Source organism: Schistocerca americana, chromosome 11 (genome assembly GCF_021461395.2).
Source record: "Schistocerca americana isolate TAMUIC-IGC-003095 chromosome 11, iqSchAmer2.1, whole genome shotgun sequence".
In the NCBI taxonomy this organism is placed as follows: domain Eukaryota; kingdom Metazoa; phylum Arthropoda; class Insecta; order Orthoptera; family Acrididae; genus Schistocerca; species Schistocerca americana.
This window is the reverse complement of record NC_060129.1, coordinates 191125077-191149924: the sequence shown is the minus strand read 5'-3', so window position 1 is coordinate 191149924 and position 24848 is coordinate 191125077. Positions and strand designations below refer to the sequence as shown.

At 36.6% G+C, this 24848-nt stretch overlaps 1 protein-coding gene and 1 long non-coding RNA gene across 3 annotated transcripts in view; one reads left to right on the top strand and one right to left on the bottom strand.

The window, feature by feature from the left end:
• LOC124553728 (zinc finger protein 665-like) overlaps positions 1-16771 on the bottom strand; it is a 43219-nt gene extending 26448 nt beyond the window's left edge. The window contains exons 1-2 of one of the 2 annotated variants that reach the window (XM_047127648.1): positions 16376-16771; positions 14257-14340 (exon numbers count right to left, since the gene is read on the bottom strand). In XM_047127648.1, the coding sequence (XP_046983604.1) occupies positions 14257-14319 (63 nt within the window). In that variant the 5' untranslated portion in view covers positions 14320-14340; positions 16376-16771. Of the gene's footprint in view, positions 1-14256; positions 14341-15961; positions 16068-16375 lie in introns of those variants that run through there. The other variant, XM_047127647.1, reaches the window with a different exon arrangement.
• A 355-nt stretch (positions 16772-17126) lies between these two features.
• LOC124553897 lies at positions 17127-23700 on the top strand. Its single transcript, XR_006968160.1, has 3 exons — positions 17127-17450; positions 20149-20241; positions 23247-23700. It is a non-coding gene; the product is annotated as an uncharacterized LOC124553897 (long non-coding RNA).
• The last annotated feature ends 1148 nt before the right edge of the window (positions 23701-24848 follow it).

Genomic DNA, 24848 nt, shown 5'->3' with positions numbered 1-24848 from the left:
AGATGTTAAGGAGAAACATCTTCAATACACATTTGAAAACACTTCCGTTATACATTTTATTTCTATGGACAGAATGTCAAAGAGTTTTATAGCTGTGTATTTGACTATTTTCTGTGCCAAAGTTATATTTATGAAAGGGTAATGCAGATGAGTTCTCCTTCTAGTTTTGTACTTGTGAAACCCTCTGTTACCCTCAAACTTAGATGGATTGTTGATAAAAAAAATTTCACAGGTGAATTTGTGTACTGTGAGGCTGTGGTTAATATTTCCAGCTGGTTAAAGTGAAACCTGCAAGATGTATGTGTGTGTGTAATCCACAAGTAATGCCAAGTGCTTCCTTTTGTGCAATAAATGCTTTTTGCCCAAGCAAAGAGTGGCCCCAGAATGTTATCCCACAAAGCTTCAGTGATGAAATATGCAAAATGTGTTAATTTATTGACTTTTATATCCTCAATGTTGGCACTTATTTTTGTGCCAAAAATAGCTCAACATAAATGTTTTACCAGACCTACTATTTTTTTTCCAGATTAATTTTTCATCTATATGCACACTAAAGAATTTACAACTTTCTACCTTGTTTATCATTTCTTGACAGTATACTAGGCTAACTGTGGGTGGAATACTTTCAATAGTACAAAACTGGATGAGCTACATTTTTCCAGCGTTTAAAGCTGGCCCATTTGGGAAAACCATTCAATAAATTTTCTTTGTTGATGTTTCTTTGCTCAGGCCCAGAACAGCATTTATATCATCTGCAAACAGGGCTAATCCTGCCTGCTGGGTGAAATAAAATGGCAGATAATTAATATAAATCAAGAAAAGTATTGAGGCCAATTATTGAACCCAGTGGGACTAACCAATGTGATCTCTCCCCATGCAGATCACATAGTGTTCTTGTTTATATTACTCAAATACCCCTAGGGTAACTTCCTACATTCTATCTCTCAAATAAGACCTAGACCATGCATTTGCTGCATTACATGTTCCATAAAAGTTAATTTCTCTAATAGAATATTGTGACTGACACAATCAACTGCCTTCCATTTGTCACAGAAGATATCAGTTGGTGATATATGACCATTCAAGTATTTTATTACTTGCACAGTAAATGTACACAAGGTCTATTAAAAAAAAATTCCGGAACTTTGTCAACAAAATTTTTCTGCACATATGTTTTACTAATGGACTCCTTTGAAATACTCTTCCCCACAATTGATACACTGCTCCCAACACTGTATCCACTTCTGAAAGCAGTCTTGATACGTCTCTTGCTGGATAATGTGAAGTGCCCTCTTCTAATTTTCTTTTATCTCATCCATCATTCTTCATCCTTTCAATGGGGTTTTCAACTTTGGAAATAAAAAAGGGTCCACAAGGGTCAGGTCTGGAGAGTATGGAGTATGAGGCAGCACAGCAATTTCGTTTTTTGTGCAATAGTCACGCACCACCAGGGATGAATGCGCAGGTGCATTATCGTGATGCAAGAGCCGTGAATTGTCTCACCACAATTCAGGCCATTTCCTTCCCACATTTCCCAACTGAAATGTTACATCCTTCTGAAATCTCTCGGACAGTCAGTCTTTGGTCGACACACACAATTTCGTTGATGTTCCTGACATGAGCATCGTCAGTAGACGTCAATGGGCGTCCTGAGCGAGGCTCATCTTTAACTTCTATCTGGCCATCTTAAAACTGTGTGAACCATTTGTAACACCAAGTATGGCTTAAGCACTCATTATTGTAGGCTTTCTTCATCATTTGGTGTGTCTCTGTAAAGGTTTTCTTGAATTTCACACAAAATTTAATGCACACCCGTTGTTCTCTCCTATCACGAAATTTGCAAACTGTGTGAACAACGTTCTGCTCAATATGGCACTGAACAATAACTAACTAACTAACAGACATACAACAATGACAGTTACACAACAAACACAGGTGTGTGCAGGGATGCCAACCACATTTTGTTCCAAGACACAATTGGTGCAAAATTACGAATGTTACAGAATTTTTTTTAACAGACCTCATAAGTAGCTGACTCAGTAGAGTGGTCCTTCCAAAATCCAAACTATGGTTAGCTAAGTAACTCATCACTATACAGGTGGGTAAAACCCTCGAGTACATTACCTTCTCAAAAATCTTAAAACATCACGCAAGGTGTGGCGTTTTGTGGTAGTTACTGATATATGTGGAGCCATCCTTTTTATAGAGAGGTTTGACAATGGTAAATTTCAATCTCTATTGGAAAACATCCTGAGTTAATGATGCATTACACAGTGATGAAGAATATTAAACATTGCAGAGCCACAACTTTTTAGTCACTTATTGGAGATATTATCTATCCCACATGAAATTTTATTCTTAGACAGAGTTGTGAGATTAATTTTTAGTTCCTAAGTATAATTTGTATTGCTTATTCAGTATACTGTCTTGCTTTCTCTTCTGAACTATCTATACCAATTTTCTCGCCTATTTTTGATTGAAAATATCTGCTACATGTGAAATTTCCTTTACAATGCTCCCATTTTAACAAAAATATTGTCATCTTCTATGGCTTCTTTCCATATCCATCTTTTAACAACATTCCATACTGATTTTATTTTAATATCTGTTTGTCTATTTCAGGCATGATGTGTGTACTCCTGGATATTTTACAACTTTTCTTAGTATGTTGCAACACTGTTTATAATAATTTAATTCGACAGATAAAAAAATCTACTCACCAAGAAGTGCAGAACACACATATAAAAGATGGTTGTAATTGGAAAGCTTTCGGAGCCAGTGGCTCCTTCTTCATGCAGAAGGGTTGAAGGGGAAGGAAGGCAGGGGGTGAAGGAAAAGGACTGGAGAGGTCTAGGAAAAGGGATAGATTTCAGGAAAGTCACCCAGAACTGCGGGTCAAGAGAGACTTACCACATGGGTTGAGAAGGAAGGACTGCTTGTCTTCAGTCAGCCTTTCCTTCTCACCCCATGCGGCAAGTCTCCCTGACCTGCAGTTCTGGATGACTTTTCTGAAATCTACCCCTTTTCCTAGACCTCTCCAGTCCTTTTCCTTCACCCCCCCCCCCTTCCTTTCCCTTCAACCCTTCTGCATGAAGGAGGTGCCACTGGCTCCGAAAGCTTGCCAATTACAACCGTCGTTTATGTATGTGTCCTGCACTGCTTGGTGAGCAGATTTTTTATCCATCCAACTAAATTATTTTGTCAGTAATTGATTGTTTCAACTGTTTATAATAAGTATTTATACAACATTACTTATTTTGGACGTTTTGTACTCCAGTCGTTTTTTTGCTGTGCAGAGAGACTGATACCCATTATGCCATTATCCTGCAGTCAGGTTGTCTATGCATTGACTAGAAGTGCCAATTAATAAAACACAGAATTATAAAATAATATATAAAGAAGTAATGTAATAAAAAAGGTTCCAATCTAACATCTGTAATTGATTTAGAGAACAGAGAATTATTTTGAATAATGTTTATCCATTAAAGTATGTCTCAACTAACCAGAAAGTGGTCCTACAATATTCCATTAAAATACAGACAGAAAATAACCTTTTCAAATGCAGTAAAGTTGTGCTGAGGACATTATGAGGATGGCAGCAGAATCCCCACGCTAAACAGTCTCCGAGACATGCAAAAACTAGGCTCATTTTGTGATCACAGTACACAAAATATTCATTAGCTGAAAACAGTTCAGTGTTCAAAATGATGATTTGCAGATTAACACACATGAGGTGACAAGGTGAAACTTACACTCTGTCTATTCTCTTAACTTTAATGCAATTGGATAAAGCTGGAGTATTGTAACAGCCACTCACGGCCAAGAATCTATCACCTACTCAATCAAAAGAAGCACTATATTATGGGCAGGTCTTCCTTCTTCAGGAACACAATATGAGGTCTCTTCTTCAAGATATAATGAAAAGTGCCTTGAAAGTTAAAGTCTTGTAGCAGCTGTTCATTGCCCAGAATATATCACTTATACGACTGAATCATGCATGTTACCACAGGTTCATCTGCCTTCTTCCAGAACAAACATTCTAGTGTCTAGTATCACTCCCTTATATTTAAATATATAAAAGCCATAAGCATTTGGTAACACTCAGGCCACTCACAAAAATCACAAATAAATGTTTGTTCATAAATAAATAAGGTAGTATTCTTACACAAGAGCGCTAACGTTAAATGATAACAGACTGTCACTAAATATTGTTCAAACAATTACTTATGCCTGCTTGACAGAAGCGTCTTTTGGCACTCTTTTTAATGGCGGTGTCAGTTAACATGTGCAACTGGCCACTTTTAAATTTTCAGAATGAAATTTTCACCCTGCAGTGGAGTATGCACTGATACGAAACTTCCTGGCAGAATAAAACTGTGTGCCGCACCAAGAACTTGGAACTTTTGCCTTTTGTGGGCAAGTACTCTACCATCTGAGCTACCCAAGCATGACTGATGACCCGTCCTCACAGCTTTACTTCTGCCAGTACCTCGTCTCCTACCTTCCAAACTTCACAGAAGCTCTCCTGCGAAACTTGCAGAACCAGCACTCCTGGAAGAAAGGATATTGCGGAGACATGGCCTTGCCATAGCCTGGGGGATGTTCCAAGAACGAAATTTTCACTCTGCAGTGGAGTGTGCGCTGATATGAAACTTCCTGGCTGAATAAAACTGTGTGCCAGACCAAAACTCGAACTTGCGACTTTTACCTTTTGTGGGCAAGTGCTCTACCATCTGAGCTGCCAAAACATGACTCATGACCTGTCCTCACAGCTCTCAACTCTACAGTGGAGTGTGTGCTGATATGAAAATTCCTGGCAGATTAAAGCTGTATACTGGACACTTTTTTAATTACCAAGGTCCTTTAATAGCAGTTGTAATCAACATTTGCATAAAGTTACTGGGAAACTTGGAAAATATTCCTTAAATGACTACACAAGTATGAAAGACATAAGGTATTCATTCTGTATTCATTCACTGTGTTACTGGGGAGGATACAATGTTCTGACAGACATTTCCATAGTGAAGAGGTACATAAAAAACACAATAAATAAATAAAAAAATAATAAAAAAAGACACAGATATGTACTGGTACCTTTCACGGATCATAGCTATAGTTCAATGTTATCATCAGTGATATTGTTTGTTAAAATTGCATGAAGTGTTTAAAAGTTGCTAATTCAGAGGTTCATCATGAAACATACTTAATGCTGTACAATATTAACATTTGTAGTTTTGAAGCTATCGAAAAATTGTCGTGTAACTGGATGAATCTCATCTTTCTAATGTCGCAGATGTATTCAGATTTGCTTTATTATTTGACTGTGAATTATTGTGGAATTTCAAAGAACTGTAAGAAGCCATCTTGCAGCTTGTCTGACACACTGTGATTGCTCGTGAATTGCCTGTTCTCATGTGAGTGCTGTCCAAAACCCGAGCCTTTGCGCCCATGCCTGAGCTCGCCAGCAGTGGTTGCTGTGGCTGGACCGGATGCGGCATTTTGGTGACACTGGGGCTGTCTGCCAGCTCTCAGCCTCACAAGAAATTTCGCCTCAGCTTGTACCAATCCAGCTGGCTGAATAACTCACTTGCATACACAAAACATTACATGTTTCACAGTATAATCTTGCCACTTCTGGCTATCACTTGTTTGGTCCACTCAAACAGGCATTAAGGGGTCGTCGATTTGTCTCAGACGAAGCAGTAAAAGAAGTGCTGCATTCCTGGCCCGTAGCTCAACCGAGAACCTTCTTTAATGAGGGCATCAGGAATCTTGTACAGTGAGGGACCAACTGCATTGAAACACAAGGAGACTATGTCGAAAAATGATGTTCTTGTAAGTTTCCTACTTCATTACAATAAAATTTTATAACTACTTTGCGGATAATAATTGACATACCCTCGTATTCAAGGTTACAAATGTTCCTCAATGTGATGATCATCTGCATTCATGGCAGCCTGAATCCACACTAGAGATTACATTTCTTTCAAACAGTGAAGCACGGAATGTTCAGCTGTTGTGACACAGCTCGTGCACTGGTTTGAGATCACACATGGCATCCAGCAATCTCAGTTATGGCAATAGTAACTTCTTCAACAATTTAAGATGCAATTGAACATCTGCATCTCCCAGAAGCAATTCACAAATCACCAGTTAACTGAAACTTCTGGATCGTGTTCGTCAATCCTGGTGTGGAAGGAGGACCTCTCTGTATTCCTTTAATGCATTGATACTTGCAAAAAGCAGCTGCAATGCTGCTGTTGTTTTGATAAAACAGATCTAAGAGTAAAGGATTGCTCACCTTGTCTGGACCCATGTTGACTGACTGCTATTGTGGTGGACACTGATGCTTGTGTTTCAATCCTACATTACAGTACCAGTACCTAATTGCAAGTCATGACACTAAAAATACTAACAATGCAAATAATCCTGCAATGCATTGTCTGATCACCATTCCTATAAAGTTCAGTACTCATATGGTAAATAGTTTTCCATCTATATTGGATCAAGTAGCAAAATTTTAATTATAACCATGCTGTACATGACACTGTTTTGTCACCTCAGTTGTGTTGCCACCATGTAATGGGACACCTTCCTCTAACATGACCCTTTTTTTATATAGAAGTAGGTGATACCAGGATTAATCCTGAAACTTGTATAGGTTAAAATTATCTCACCTGTTTCACTAAAAGAATTTCATATGATTTTGTATGCAATGTATTATATTTCAGGCTAAAATGTATACAAAGAAATTAATCTGTTACACACTGTATGTATGGGTAAAACTACTCTTCTTTTAGAAGGGTTTGAAATTATGAAATATCTGGCATACTTAAAATTCCTATTATTAATTGCACAGTCTGATGATATTTATTACACTTATTTCTGGACTCATTTATAAAACAATGATACAGCTTGGTAGGGATTCTTCTTTTATCAAGAAAGTTTGTAAGCTTTTTTGCTTTTTAAGCTCTTCAGAATATTGTGAGCACCGCAGAATGTTAGTAGTAGTGGGGATGCCTCTGATGGAATTGGACGTATTTTTATGATTGACACTAACAATGTAATTTGTGGTGTTATACAAGTGGAAATTTTAAAGATGGTGTGACATTGAAAAATGTGACAAAGAATAAAATTCAAGAGTAAGACAGGCAAATCTTCATCAGTTATTTAGCTATCAGGAACCCACTAAATCAAAACTTCAGCCTCAAGAATGTATCCCTCGATGCGAGATCTGCAGCCAATAACAAGAGAAAATGAAGATAAGTAAAAAGCTTTTGTTTTGTATGTCTTAGGCCTCTCAAAGCTTTCAAACTTTTGAAAAGACAGGAAAAATTAATGTTGATGTGTGGGAGGGTAAGATTACAACCACATGTATCATTTCTTAAAATATTTCTGTCATCTGCATTCCTCAAACATCACAACAATGAATCCCAACTGCTGTTGGTAGGGATTCTTCCCCGCAATAAACTAACAAGACAGGCTTTTCTCTCTCAGGTTTTCTTAGCATGACTGATTCATGGTTTACTTTCAGCTGTTGAGTAGTCATTTCCATTTTCTGCTCAATATTTTGTTGAGCAAGCCAGTTATCTCTCTTGATTTCTAAATATCAATGGCTGTTTCAAAGCAGCATACATGCCACAGCAGAGTGAAAGATCATTCTGGAAACAAATCCGAGGTTATGGCCGAGGCATTTCTGTATGATATGCTTTCTTCCAGGTGTGCTAGTACAGCAAGTCTGCATAGCAGAGAAGAGATGCTGGCAGAAGAAAGAATGTGAAAGTGGCTGTGAATCATGCCTGTACAGCTCAGCAGGTGAGAGCATTGCCCACATATTGTAGGGTTCTTGGTTCGAGTCACGGTCTGGCACGCAGTTTCCACCCATCACAAAATCTTTAATGCAGAGTGAAACAGTTGCTCATTGTTTTAACAAATATAGCAACAATCTGCTTTTTTTACATATTTTTATTCATGCCAATATGCATTTCACACTTTCACCTTCAGAAGGTATATCGTTTAAACATTGACAGCAAACTGGATGCTGCTGTTGCCCTTAGAAGATGACAATTTATTTATTTACTACACTTTGAGAGAGGTCTGTTTGTAATATATTGCTGATTTCTTGTACTCACTTCCTATTTGGCTTATTGTTGTTATGATTTTCATGTTTATAGATTTTGCACAAATAAACAACACAGTATCCACAACATTGCTGACTGACATCTTTATTTACCGCAGACCACATTATCTACGTCTATGTTATTTACATCCAAAAACTATATTTTAGTTACTATTTCTAGTTTAAGCTTCGGTATGACTGAAAAGACTGGAAATTGATAAGCATGAATGTGCTGAATACTCTTTATTGTGACTGAATAAGTGCATTTGTGACTGTTAATTAGACTATATGGAATACAATAATAATAATTTTATACAAAAGAATTAATATTACACATTTTACTCAAGAGCTGGAGCAATATTTACAAACAATAAAGACAGACTAAAAGATTTACATGATGCAGAACTACTATATGCACTGGATAAATTCACACTGGCTTATTTTCCTCAATGGTTGTATTTAGCAAGTGCCTATATGATCAAATTTCGGAAAATCCTTCAAAACATTTTGCAAGGTTACTCTGGTCATTTGGGATGTTATTTGGGGATGCACATTTATGAGAATAAATTTCACTTTCTTCAATTACGTTCCTTTTTTTATCTTTGTTGACAGGTGGAAGAGCATCCATTTGCCTCCAAAAACATACATTGAAATTTCTTCAATGGATACCAGTAAAACAATAAATTATGGTTGAAACATTTATCCTGCTCTCTACCTCCCACAAATATGGTTCCATAGTGATTACAAAAATCTCAGAAATTACTACAGAAACCGAAGTTAACAGCCAACCAAGTGCCATCCAGAATGTTTTTCCTCCACAGCACCTACATCCAGCAGTGCTCCAGCTGCCTAGCCAATGGAAGAATAGTTTGAGGTAACTGAGATGGAAGAAAATAAGCGGGACATTTGGCGGTGAAAATGAAACCTTTCAGTACTGTTTGAAGTTTGTTCATTGCATTATTCCATTTCTTGAAATACGCAGAAGCCCAAAGTGTCATTACATTGTGAGATCAGTGTCAACTTTACTGTCAGTAAAACAACCTGGTCTTACAGTTCTGCAGTTCCTGCTGCAGGTTATTAACCGCTTGCTTCAGAACATACTGCACATACCAAATATACCTATATTATGCTGATGGTATGGAAGATTACCTTCAGCTCATAGCTGGGAAACAAAGACTTCTATCATATCTTATATAATTGCTTAATTAAAACTACACATCTATGTAGGCCTCTATTTTCCCATCAAAGCTAACATACATTGCTGGCATCATTGATCTGTAAATAATTTTACTGCTCTTTATTCTTACTTTTACCACAATCTGCTCATTTGGATTTCAGACAGGCGTACTTTACTGAACCTGATAGTAACTGGTCAAATAGGGTAGTATCAGTATGGCAATCTGCTACCTCAGAATTTACTAAGAGGCTCTACAGTGGACATATTCATTCAAAACAAAATGATCAGTCCCTCCACAGACAGTTTCCAATGGTGCAGTGATGCAACCAATAAACACTTCAAGAAACCTGGTATACAATCAGTACTTTGTTTCTCCTATAAAACGTTGTTCACAGACATAGCTGAATAAACTCTATTTCTTCCAAGTTTATCTAACTCCTCTCACATGTAATCATTCAAAAATCTCAGTCATGAATGTGCATATTACACAAAAGCATGAACTGCTTTACTCAGTACATCAACATGTGACATTTGCAGCAATGTGCACTCAAGATAAAAATACAGTCAATGCTATAATCTATTGTCAGTCAATGTATGCAACTGAAACTTGTAGACACCACTAATTATTGTTGTTTGTGCTACTGAAGTGCAGCTCACATATTTTAAATCAGATGACAACTGCAACTGTCTAATCTGCTTCCCAGAAAAACTATTGTTTATCAATATGAAATATTTCCAAGGAATGTGGAAATGCTAAACACAAATTAAGGTGTTCCGAACTTATATCGATCATAAATGTCACCTTAGTCACACACTAGTCACAAAATACTGCCATACTTGCTAAAATGACGAGAAAAAGATAACTGACTCTGCATTTGTAATATTCATACCAGTAAAGCTGTTCAGAGTTCCTCTCACAGATACCAAAAAATGGTGAGTATTCAACTGTTCATAACAGAATTTCAGCTTTAATTCAAGACCTCATCAAAATGGTGGACAGGAGCAACTCTCTTAAATCCACTACAACATCTATGTTCCACACATAGTCACAATAACCATACAGTAACAATAATTCCCTAACAACACAACTATTCCAAATAATTTAGAAAGCAATACGTAAGTAACATGAGGTCTTTGCGAAATGGAGCAGTTTGGGTGAAGACAATTGATCAAAAAATAAATAAATAAATGAAATTAAAGAATAAAATCTACAAACTTGGCTTCCTTAGCTAAATTTAGACTATAGGCCTACAGCTAAATTGAAATATATGAAAATAAATAAAAAAGTTAATTCCCTAAAATTGGTATTATCTTTGATTAATCTATACAGCCAGGTTTTAATCTATGGTACATTGCCAACAGCAGTGCATGGACCCAAACACAAAAATGATGAAAAAAAAAGATATGTCAACTACAAATCAGTCTTCCTAAGCTGTCTTCTTGACACCACAACAAAAATCCAGCACAGGTACAGGTAATCATAATTTTCAGTGTTTACAACTATTAACATAATTTGTCAATACACAAGACTTTCCAGAAAAGATTAGATTAGATTAGTACTTGTTCATAGACCATGAGTACGATAGTTCGTAATGATGTGGAATGTGTCAGGTTAATAAAATACAGGATATTACATTACACAAAATATTACATGACACTTAATATTTTTAATTTTTTTTGTGGGGGTTGGGGAAATTACCCACTTACTATATCCAAAAATTCATCTAATGAGTAGAAGGAGTTGCCATTAAGAATTTCTTTTAATTTCCTTTTAAATGCTATATGGCTATCTGTCAGACTTTTGATGCTATTAGGTAAGTGACCAAAGACATTTGTGGCAGCATAATTTACCCCCTTCTGAGCCAAAGTTAGATTTAACCTTGAGTAGTGAAGATCATCCTTTCTCCTAGTGTTGTAGCCATGTACACTGCTATTACTTTTGAATTCGTTTGGATTGTTAATAACAAATTTCATAGGTGAATATATATATTGTGAGACTACAGTGACGATCTCTAGCTCTTTAAATAAGTGTCTGCAGGATGATCTTGGATGAGCTCCAGCAATTATTCTGATTACACGCTTTTGTGCAATGAACACTCTTTTACTCAATGATGAGTTACCCCAGAATATGATGCCATACGAAAGCAGAGAAAGAAAATAGGCATGGTAAGGTAATTTACTCAGATATATATCGCCAAAATTTGCAATGACCCTAATAGCATAAGTAGCTGAACTCAAACGTTTCAGCAGATCCTTAGTGTGTTTTTTTCCAGTTCAACACCTCACCAAGAAATTTTGAATATTCTACCTTAGCTACCGATTTCTGATCGAAGTCTATATTTATTAATGGTGTCATTTCATTTACTGTGTGGAAATGTGTATACTGTGTTCTGTCAAAGTTTAATGAGAGCCCAGTTGCAGAGAACCACTTAATGATTTTCTGAAAAACTTCGTTTACAATTTCACCAGTTAATTCTTGTCTGTTGGGTGTGATAGCTATACTTGTATCATTAGCAAAAAGTACCAGCTTCGCATCTTCGTGAATACAGAATGGTAAGTCATTAATATATATTAAGAACAGCAGAGGACCCAAGACCGAACCCTGCGTCACCCCATTCTTGATTGTTCCCCAGTTTGAGTTTTTTGCATATTATGTGAACTGTTTATTTCAACTTTCTGCACTCTTCCAGTTAGGTATGATTTAAACCATTTGAGTACTATCCCATTCATATCACAGTACTTGAGCTTATCTAGAAGTATTCCATGATTTACATAGTCAAAAGCCTTTGATAGATCACAAAAAATCCCAACGGGTGACTTTCGGTTACTCAGGGCATTTAATATTTCATTAGTGAAAGTATATATAGCATTTTCCGTTGAAAAACCTTTCTGGAAACCAAACTGACATTTTGTTAAAACTTTATTTTTGCAAAGGTGTGAAGCTACTCTATAATACATTACTTCTTCAAGAATTTTGGATAAGGCAGTCAGAAGAGAGATTGGGCGGTAGTTGACATCAGACATATCCCCTTTTTCATGCAGTGGTTTAACAATGGCATACTTCAGTCTATCTGGAAAAATACCCTGCTTCAGAGAGCTATTACATATGTTGCTAAGAATCCAACTTATTTCTTGGGAACAAGCTTTTATTATCCTGCTAGAAATGCCATCAATTCCCTGTGAGCTTTTATTCTTGAGAGATTTTAATATCTTCTTAATTTCAGAGGTGGGTGGAATTTCAATTGTACCAAATGGTGTGGGTATGGCTTCTTCCATTAACTGCCTTGCTTCTTCTAATGAACATTTAGATCTTATTTTCTCTACAACATTTAAAAAATGATCATTCAAAATGTTTTCGACTTCCGGTTTGTTGTTTACCAAGTTTCCATTCGCTCTGATGATGATGCCGTCATCCTGTACTCTTGGTTGCCCTGCCTCCCTTGTATTAGTATTCCAAATTGTTTTGATTTTGTTATCAGAGGCATTAATCTGACATGATGCACATGCTTCTGGACTTTTTAATAACCTTTCTTAATGTAGCACAGTAGTTTTTATAATATTTAGCTGTTTCTGGGTCATTACTCTTTCTTGTTGTTAGATACAGTTCCCTTTTGTAGTTACAAGATATTTTTATTCCTTTAGTAAGCCAAGGTTTTTTTACATGATTTCTTATAATTAGATTTAACTACTTTCTTGGGGAAACAGTTTTCAAATTCTCTTACAACTGTATCATGAAATAAGTTATATTTTAAATTAGCATCGGGTTCCTTGTACACCTCATCCCAGTCTAACTGCTGAAGATTTTCTCTGAAATTTCTAATTGTTGAGTCATTAATTGGATGCACAACTTTGGAGGGTAGCTTTGAATTACTGAATGGAGTTATGTCATATACTGTAACTAGCTGAGCATCATCATCAGAAAGGCCGTTCTCAACAGGACAAGAATTTATGTTTTTAAACCTATCTTGGTCTATAAAAGTGTTATCTATCAATGTGCTGCTGTCCTTTACTACCCGAGTCGGAAAATTAATGACAAATGTCAAATTGAAAGAAGCGAGCGAGACTTCCAGGTCATTCTTTCTATTACACTCTTTCAGTGAATCGACATTGAAGTCCCCACAAATAATAATTTGCTTTCCCCTATCTCACAGATAGCACAACAAGGCATCCAAGTTTTCCAGGAATAAATGAAAGTTTCCTGAAGGAGACCTATATACTGTTACAATTATAAAAGAGCCCTCCTTCAGTTTAAGTTGTCAGGCATATGCTTCTATATGTTGCTCTAGACAACACTTTTTAGTATCTAAGCTTTCTATACAGTAATAACTTTTGACATATATGGCAACTCCCCCTCTCTCCTTATTCTCTCTACTCATATGTGCAGCTAGTTTATAACAACTGATATTTACCTTTTCCACATCAGACACAATGTGGTGCTCAGACAGGCATAGTATATCTATTACATTATCAGATTCAGTGTCATCTAAACGAACCAGGAGCTCATCTACTTTATTCTTCAATCCCAGGATATTTTGGTGAAAAATGGTAACATTATTTTTTTACTTTACTTTTGTGAGAATCTACTTTTTTCTTTAATCCACCAATATTTTGGTTAAATATGGTAACATTATTATTTACTTTCCTGTTGTGAGAATTTTGTGAGTTTTGGACCTGTTTAGCACCTGCCTGCCTGAACTTCTCATTGGACACTGAGAATCCAAGGAGTTACTTAGCAAAGACATATGACAAAGCTCTAGATGCAATTTAGAAATAATAAGATATGTTTCTGACACTGTAATTTAACACAAACGACACATACTACAAAACACCCAATTCTACACTACTCATAGGCCTACCTCACATATCCAACAGCATAATTGGAACTGAGCTACCTGAACCAGCATGTTGTAGTAACTTATACGAAAACTTTATTGAGGAGTAACTCATGAAAACTGCTTACCACGGGGTTACATTCCAGATTCATATCTTCTTTTTTCACCCAGCCAAATGTTTCATGTTCCATAGCTGCTACAATTCTAGGTTCCTGAAAAAAAAAAGAAAGAAAGAAAGTACTTTCATGTAGTTGCACCTAATTTCCTGTAGGCCTACTACTGTCAAATGTTAGTTTATATATTATGCCTATTTTTGTCCACACCAGAATAAGAAATGCATAGGGATTCCAATCATCTGCTTTGACCCACGACACAATGGTGTTGTGGTTGAGAGGTCACTATAGTGCAGTGTTTTTGAGATGGTTCACATTTGTAGATGTTGTGTTGTAATATGTGATGGCATCCTCTGGTCAGTCATGGATATGGACACATTGAGCTTGACATCTTGGTTATCACTCTGGTAACGTGAATTTATTTGTCTCGGTAGTCAGTGCTCTAATGTGAATGTGTGGCATCTTTGTTAGGTATTATTAGTTTGGTGCTCATCATTCTGTTTTTTTTTTTTTTTTTTTTTTTTTTTTTGAGAAAAAGGGGGGGGGGGGGGGTGACGGCCAACACAGGTGATTTTGTCAGAGGCCTTTTTGCTGGCAAGAAATTTTTGTTTCGGTTTTATTCCATATTAATATGTCATTCTGTCTGTTTTATATTTATGGTATTTCAGTTGTGTTTTAATTGATCTTGTGAAAATGGTTTCTTCTTTTTGAGTTGCTGGGGTTTTGGTTTCCGTGGTGTTTTACAACTTATGTAGGCATGTGAAGTTTGTGGTTGTGTTTTCCTGTTTTTTAGTCTGCTGGTAGGTATCGAGAGCTGCATTCGAGTGATACTGATCACGGTAAATGTCTAACACCAATTTTTGGAACTGCAGAGGTTGGTTTTTTTTTTTTTTTTTTTTTTTTTTTAGGCTTGGTTTGAGCTACATAGGTCAATTGAAGTGTACAATCCTGTTACTTTTGCTGCTGTAGAGATATCATAAGCTGAGGTTTTTTTTTATTTTGATGGGGCAATATTTTATATTGTTATATATTTAACTTGTTCTCGCCCTAAACATCTACACCTACATCAATACTCTGCAAGCCACTGTGCAGTGCATGGCAGGTAGTATCGTGTACCACTTCTTGTCGTTTCCCCTCCTGTTCCACTTGCAAGTAGAGTGAGGACGAAATGACTGGCTGTATGACTGCATATGAGCCCTAATTTCTTGTATCTTATCTTCGTAATACTTAACATGCAATTTATGTTGGCAGCAGTAAAATCGTTTGGCAGTCAGCTTCAAATGCTGGTTCTCTATATTTTCTCAATAGCGTTTCTCGAAATGACGTCGCCTTCCCTCCAGGGGTTCCCATTTGAGTTCCCCAACCTCCTATTTCCTGCTGTTGTCCTGATAGATCCATTATTTCTTGGAGTGAGAAATTCTTGTGCCGTTTTTATTTTTGTTCACTTTTGTTGGCATGTGTATGTAGTGACGATACCGTCACCATTTTGTATACGCTGTAAGTGGGCACTTCCGCCTTATTGAGACGTCATGGGTCACAGCAGACGGACAGAATCGGACGCTTCCGTAATGCCATGGCAAAATCTACCTAACTATAAATGTTCACTTGAAATAATTAATTGCTAGATTATGAATGTTCTGCAAGTTCGGAACGTTGTGCAATAACTTCTGTCAGTTACATATGCATACAATTCAGAATTTACCCTGGAATAATTAATTACCTGCAACTTCATACAAAGCCGGTCTACACTGCTACACAAGATTGAGCTCACACACATTTTTCTTGACACTGCGGCTAGTTAGGAATGATACTGAATTATGGAAGTTACATCTTAATACGCAAAATTCTGGGCAGGCACATGAAATGCAATATCTAACGAAACATCTTTCGTGGCATTTCTTGAAATGGTTTAACACGTTGTTGGCAGGTAAAGCAATTATTGTATCACATATTCGGCAAAGCAAAGGCAGTTTGGTGTAATCTAGATCCTCGCTGTCCTCTAAAACCACTTACTACGCCATGCATAGAGTACAAGCATATATATTTTAAGCCACTATTGCGCTAACTAATGGCATCATAGCAAGTATAGTATGTCAGAATTAAAAGAAAGCGGAAACCCATAAAAAATGCTTACATGCACAGGAAACAATTTGTCTGTAGTGGTAAAACACAACTAAACACAATCGCACGAAATAAGGTTGCTATCCTATACATCAAAACTGTCAACAGTAACCCAGCCACAATAATCGATGAATACGATTGCTTTACGGTGCGCTCAGTCAACAAGATTAAAGTTATGTCTTTTCGGCGTTACTTCTGCCAAAATTTCACGACGAGAGATATACGGTGCTAATGAGACTGGTTTGTAAATAACCACAAAATATTTCACGGGTTTATCACATTGGGATACGTGTTTATGCGTCTATCGGCGTCAGTCCGTCGTTTTATTTTTTTATAATTATGTAACTGACGTATTTCTACAAAAATCAAGACAACAGCAGTGCAAACGTCAACATTCGCATCATGACAGTTCGTCTGCACTCTCTGGTTGATTGTCTGTTGTTCATCATGGCACTGAGAACGTCTCCTTCGCTAAATGTCACGTAGAAAAACAACCGAGGAACAAAATAATACTGTATGACTAAATATACTACAACACGAATGTTTGCGGCAAGAACATGTTAACTTTCTATGCTAGCAGAAGACTCCACTGACAAAATATAAATTGCTATGTTGAATAAACCTTTTTATGACCTGCTTGAACCCACGCTTCTGCTGTTTAATACACTTTTGAGATACGCGACATGAAGTTGGCGTTCTACGTACCACGATGAACAGCGGCCAATCATATGCCATGTCCCGATCCAAATATTTACGTGGCAGGTTTGAAATGTGCAACTGCTTATTATTAGATAAGAACTTAACGAGCATTACTTGACTTCGACCTTGAATACTACAAAATGATGTGCTGCTTGCCTCTAATATTTGACCCACATAATAATAACTGATGGCAGGAATGTGTTAAAATTCAAGGAATGGAAATGCCACGAAAGACATTGTTTCCGTAGGGAACCACCTTATTGTATTAAGAAATCAGTTCCATAATTCTGCGTAAGTGTTCATCGAATATTGTCTCAGAGGAGGAATTTGCGGTACTGGCATGGCTTTGACCAATGTCTTAATTTTAATGGATGCGTAGTCACTTCAAGGTGAGTATTTTAAATTGAATTTCCCTATAGCGTTGCTGTGATAATCACGAAGGTTTAGAGTGAATTTTTTTTAATGTCTGCTGTGTGAGAGACAAAACACTCTCTTCTGTGTCGCCAGAATTCAAAAATTTCGTCAGTTGATATTGAATTCTACATTCCTTGACTGCTGAAGTTAAACCTGTTTACATGAAGGGGGATAAAAAGATACCATCAAACTATCGACCAGTTTCACTTTTTCCGGCTTTCTCAGAAATATAGATTTATTTATCATCGTACCAATGATCACAATTGTGATGCTGAATTCATATGAATCTATCTTATGTTTAATACAATATACAACTAATAAGTGTTTTTATGACATAATTTCTTATGTGCTTGACAGACATATTCCTTTATGTTGTGATTTCATTTGTCACATTTATGATATCACATATTCTTATACAGTTGAGAAGAGCTATTCACTTATACTGTAGTGACATTTGTTAAGCATGTGGTTCTTAATCTTCTTATGTGCTTGACAGACATATTCATTGATGTAATTTCATTTGTCACATTAATTTAAACATATATGCTGTAATAACATTTGTCAAGCGTGTGGTTCTTTATATTCTAATACAGTTGAGCATAGAAATTCACTTACACTGTAATAATATTTGACAAGCATGTGATTCTTTATAACAGTTTTAATTTTATCCTCATTTTCCAGCTCTTTGATATGTTTTGGTAGTGCATTAAAAAGTTTGGTACCTTGATTACATACATGTTTCTGACTTCGGGTTCTTGTTACAGCACGTAAGTGGAGATCTTTACATTGCCGTGTATCGTAATTATGGTAGTTGTATTGGTTTTCATTTTGTCCTGATTTCTTTTGATCTCCAAGAGACATTTCAGAATGTATAATGACGGAATTGTTAAAATTTTTGATGCTTTAAAAAGGGGCCTACAATGTGTTTGAGGTGGGCTCTGGGTCATTATCCGAATAGCGCGTTTTTGTAATTTGAAAGTCTCATATGAAAAGGTTGTGTTCAAGCATATCCTTCCGCATCTGGCTGCAAATAATATATTGCCCAAGTCACAGCTTGGATTTATAAAGGGTTCTGATATAGAGAAAGCTATTTACACTTACAGTGAGAATAATACTTAATTCAATGGATAATAAATTACAGGCTGCTGGCATTTTCTATGACCTGTCAAAAGCCTTAGATTGTGTGAACCAGAGAACTTGTCTTAAGTAAATTAGAATATTATGATGTCACCGGCAATGCTGTGAAACGGTTTGAGTCTTATTTATCTAACAGGAAACAAAGGGTGTCATTACGAAATACCTGTGCAGCATGTAGTTTGTCTTCATCTGACTGGGGATTAATTACATGTGGTGTTCCTCAAGGTTCCATTGCTTTTTCTTGTGTATGTTAATGACCTCTCATCTGTTACATTGTCAGATGCTAAGTTTGTTTTGTCTGCAGATGATACAAACCTTGCAATAAGTAGCAAGTCAAGTACAGATTTATAAATAGCTGCTAATCAAATTTTCACTGACATTAATAAGTGGTTTAAAGCTAATTCACTGTCATTAAACTTCAAGAAGACTCAGTATATGTAGTTCAGGACCTGTAAGAGATTTCCTTCCAGCATGTGTATAACATATGAAGACATTCAGGTTAACAGTGTTAAATTTCTGGGATTAGAACTCGATAATAAATTCAGTTGGGAAGGGCATACTACAGAATTGAGTAAGCGCCTACACAACTCTGTTTTTTTTCCATGAGAATTATGTCACATGTAGGAGATATAAACATAAAAAACTTACATACTTTGGTTACTTTCATTCTATCATGTCAAATGCTACCATATTCTGGGGAAACTCATCAAACTGAGCAAAAGTTTTTAGGGTGCAAAAGTGTGTGATAAGAATCATTTGTGGTGTAAATTCAATAACATAATGTAGAAACCTGTTCAAAGAACTTTGTATTCTAACCACTACTTCTCAGTATATTTATTCCTTAATGAAATTTGTTGCAAGTAATACATCTCTATTTCCAACCAATAGCTCAATACATAAGTGTCAATATTAAGAATGAGAACAATCTACATAAAGATCTAAAATCACTTACCTTGGTCCACAAAGGGATCCAATATTCAGGAACAACGTCTTCAATTAATTGCCAGCAACTATTAAAAACTTTGTTTCAGATCAAGCATGGTTTAAACAAAGTTTGATAGCCTTTTTGACAGGCAACTCCTTCTGCTCCACAAATGAATATCTTAACAGACTGTTAAGCTAGCTGAAGTAAAAATGTGTGTTACATTTCAGTTTTTACAGCACTTGGTCACAACAATCAAGATTAGGTATTTCGTGAATGATAAATTTATTAATAGTGCATAAGTGTGTTTCATTCTGACAGCGTGTTAAGTCTGTTAATATTAGCTGTTCCGGATAACTGCATTGTATTCACCTATTTCGACAATCTCCTGACAAATTATCAGGGTGGTAAGTAGTATATTTAAATGTTTTGTGTTATATTTTCTGATGACATGTTCCATACCCATTGAGAATCATCTCATTTTTTGGGTCTGTGGAATGAAAACTGAATCTAATCTAATTTAATCTTTCCATTAAGAAATGTGGAGGATGTTGTAGGTCATTCTGTACAAGGAATTAGATGTGGCTGCATTAGTATACTTGGTTTGTTTCCAGAAATGTAGAAATGAAGCAACCATTGAATAAGAAACAACTGGTTGTGTGAAGCAAGATGAAGCATATGAGATCGACTTGAAAGCAAGTCCCCTGGTAAGCAGTTTTCATTAGATTCTCCTCTTTTATTTTTATTTATTTATTTTCCACACTGAGTGCCCCTTGGAGTTGTATTGAGTGTAACAACCTAGTCAACGAGACCCAATATGGGTTCTGAAGTGGGCTGCCAACAATTAAGGCTGTACAAGAAATCGTATCATCAACACTACATGGATCTGAAAATAGATATGGGGTCACCTTCTGGGGAAACTCTAAAACAGCTAATAGCACTTCTAAACTACAAAAAAGGACCATTAGAATCTTGTTTGGGTGCAAGCCTAGAGAATCTTGTAAACCCTGTTTAAGAAATCAGTCCATTACCATGTGTGTACATTATGGAAACCCTTTTGTTCTTTAAATTAAATGCAATAGGCAAGGACCGGAGACTGCAAAAAAAACTGTGATATACATGAGCACTTTACCAAACAAAACAGAAACTTACATATGACTCAAATCAGCACAGCACTGTGCCAAAAAGGTACTTTTCACATGGGAGTTACGCTTTATAACAAACTTCCTGAAAACATAAAAGCTATCACAGAGGTCAATACATTTGGAAAATCTCTTAAGTCATATTTACAGCATCACTGCTTTTACTCCATTGAAGAATATTTAAATTTATGAAATGTGTTATATAAATACTTACGTGTAAAGTGTATTATTGTAACCTTAAATATGTATCCCTTGAAATGACTTTCAGCCTGTATATTTATAACTTGACTGCTCCAATGTCTTATGCATAAGCTGCTATGTAGACAACAGGACCAATAAAAAATACAATACAATACAATACAAGTAGCGCACCTATGCTACTCTAGTGGGTCTCATTAAGGCATTGGCACCGTCTCATGTAGTACCTTGATTAAGGAACTTGAAAGATAAGGAATAACTAAAACAGAACTCACATTACTGAAACCATATTTGGCAAATAGAAACTAGATGGTTGTTGTATATCCAAATGATAAATCTGTTATTCTGAAAGTAAAATATGGAGTCCCACAAGGATCCATGCTGGGACCTTTCTATTCACTGTTTGTGCGAATGACCTCCCTAATTCATTATCCTATAAATCTTTGATGTATGCTGATGGCACAACTTTCATCACATCACATAATGATGTGAATGCTGGCAAACATATGAACAACTCCATTATGGAAAACCGAGCAAGGTGGCACAGTGGTTAGCACACTGGATTCGCATTCGGGGGGACGACTGTTCAAACCCTCATCCGACCATTCTGGTTTAGGTTTTTCGTGATTCCCCTATATCACTTCAGGCAAATGCCAGAATGGTTCCTGTCAAAGGGCATGACTAGCTTTCATCCTCATCCTTTCCTAATCTGATGGGACCAATGAGCTTGCTGTTTGGTCCCCTCCTTCAAATCAACCAACCATTATGGAGAAGGCAGCTCAGTGGTACCAGAAAAATTGGTCGACATAGCTAGAAGAACTGAACATATGTTGTGGGTTGGCAGGAGAGCCAACACCGGTATGAGAGGAATCCGAAAGGCACGCGTTTTAGCTCACGCAGGCTGCCGTGAGGTCTGGAACAGGACAAGGAAATTAGACTGTAGAAAAAACTGACGTAGCTGGTGGAATACTTAACTTTAATCCATAAATGGTGAGTGTCGCTCTTGACGGTACATGTTTTACAGTATCAGTAGTAACTGGTAATGGCGCCTTGCTAGGTCATAGCAAATGACGTAGTTGAAGGCTGTGCTAACTATCGTCTCGGCAAATGAGAGCGTAATTTGTCAGTGAACCATCGCTAGCAAAGTCGGCTGTACAACTGGGGCGAGTGCTAGGAAGTCTCTCTAGACCTGCCGTGTGGCGGCGCTCGGTCTACGATCACTGATAGTGGCGACACGTGGGTCCGACGTATACTAACGGACCGCGGCCGATTTAAAGGCTACCACCTAGCAAGTGTGGTGTCTGGCGGTGACACCACAACATATCCCCTTTTCTCTTAAAAATATTAACAATGGACAAAATCACTCAGTAAATTTGTTAAGCATCTACCCTGATAGCAAATTATGCTGGAACACCCACACAGAAAAACTCTGCAGTAAACTGGCAAGAGTTTTATATCTCTTGAGGAAACTGGAGTAATGATCTCGTACTTACAGCATACTATGGGTTTTTCCATATGGACTTACATTATGGGATACTTCTCTGGGGAAACTGCTCAGGCAAAAGAGATCTTTATCTGAAGAAGTCATCACATCTATATTTGGTTTAAGCAAATTAACTTCTTGTGAACAATCCTTTGTTGGACATAAGATACTTACCATCTCCAGCCTCTACGTACTAATGGTACTTATGCTTGGTAAACAGAATGTCCATGAATGTGAAAGTAGGTCAGATGTGAACTTATAGGGTACCAGAATGAGGAGCTTCCAGACATTGCTTGGATTTAAGTAAAAAATATAAAATAAAATAAAAAATAAAAAAAAGCTTTGCATTCTGCAAAACATTTTTCAACAGTATGCATGCCTTATAGACAAACAAATTACATGAAAATAAATTTAAAATGGTGGGAGAGACATGGCTGAAAGGAAAACATGGCCACACAAATGAAGAATGAAAGGAAAAGCATTTTATAACACAAATGAATTTATATGTACCAAAAAAATGAACTTTTAATAAGGTGACTGTGAATACAAGTTTATATGTAGGCTGCATAATCTATGTAACACAACATGGGATAATCTAAATCTAATTATATGAATCAACATAGTTTTCCACAGACAAAAAAATCAGTTTCAATTTCCAAATAATTAACACTGGATATGTTGGCAGTATTTTAATGAACTGACGTAAGAATATACATTATAGTTGTTCAGTGTGGCAGTAATTGTTGCAGTTAAAATAATTTTCTTAGACACATACATATTGTCCATAAGAAATCTTACAGTAATACTCAGTTTTTTCAAGTGTTTGTATATTTCTGTACTGTTTCATATGTGCAAATCTGTAATAGGATACTACCATTAATTGTTCCAGGAGATGGCCAAATGAGAACATGCTTCGGGTATTACATGGCTACAGCTTCATTATTTTATTCACAAATTTTTTACCTGACAGGGTTGAAGCTTTAGTGATTGTTTCTACATGCATCCTGATGGTCCCTGAGAAATTCTCACTGATTGTGGTGGCAGAGTGGGGTAAATAATAAGATAGTTGAAAAGGACATGACCAATCTGTTCCTAATTTGTCCCCAACCTGAGCTGGTGTTGAGTCCCTAATCGTGTGTCTCTTGTTGTTGATGGGACATTAAACCATAACAATTCTTTCCTTCAGTCACAATAGCCACAAACACATGAGTCTTAAATTCTTCAACAAACTGCCAAAAAGAGCTCACTAGATTCCCTTACTCAAATATTAGAAAATATTAGAAACTGTGCTAAAAGAGCGAGACTTTTATACAGTTGATGAATTCACGGAGAGTGATTTCCAAGGACTGTGCTTTCGGTAGCTGCCTATGTCAGTAAAATTGCATGTTATTATTATTATTATTATTATTCGTTACAGTCAACTTTGGACTACGCTAAGCATCAGTCATTTCTTGTGCTTTTTCTTGCGTTCTTCCCAGTACTTCTTCATTTTTTCTGAGTGGGCTTCTTTACGTTCTTGCGACCAGGTTGTTCCCGTCTTCTTTGATTGCGTTCGGTCTTTGAATCCCTGTATTTTGTTGATGGCATTCCTATATTCCATTCTGTTGTAAACTGTCTCTGGTATAATGTTCATTTCTGCAATGTCTTCTTTTACTTCTTTCAGCCAGTTAATTTGTGTCTTTCTGCTTTCCATGTATTCCAGGATTTTCTTTGCCGTTCTTTCTGGTGCCATTCTTTTGACATGCCCATAGAAACTCAGTCTTCTCTTTTTAAAGGATGTTGTCAGTTTTTCAATTTTCTCGTATAACTCTTTATTGGATCGCAATTTATAATCCTGTCCATCCTTTTTAGGTCCTAAGATCTTTCTCAGTATTTTTCTCTCTTTTATTTCCAATTTCTCCAACAGACGTTTTCTGTTCAGTGGGATGCATTCAATCGCATACAAACTTTCTGGTCTTATTACCGCATTGTAGTGCCTGAGCTTGGCATTGATGGAGATCGACTTTTTATTGTATACATTTCGGCATAGCTGGTATGCCGTTTCCATCTTTATTGCTCTTTCCTGTAGTGAAACATTTGGTAACCCTGTCGGTGTAATCCATTTCCCTAGATACTTAAATTTATGAACTCTCTTAATTATTCCATATTTAGTTTGCAATGTCTGTGTTGGGTCTGTTTTGTCCTGTATCATCAGTTCTGTCTTTTCATACGATATTTGTAGACCTGTCTTCTCAGCGATCTCATGCAGCATTTCTATCTGAATCTTTGCTGTTTCGATGTCATCTGCCAATATTGCCATGTCATCAGCAAATGCCAGACATTCAATTTTTGTTTTATTTCTTCCTAACGTTATCCCATTTTTCACTCCAGCTTCTGCCATCTTCTTTCTCCATTCCCTGACCACTTTTTCAAGGACAATGTTAAACAACAGCGGGGAGAGCCCATCCCCTTGTCTAACACCTGTTCCAATTACAAACGGTTGTGACAATCT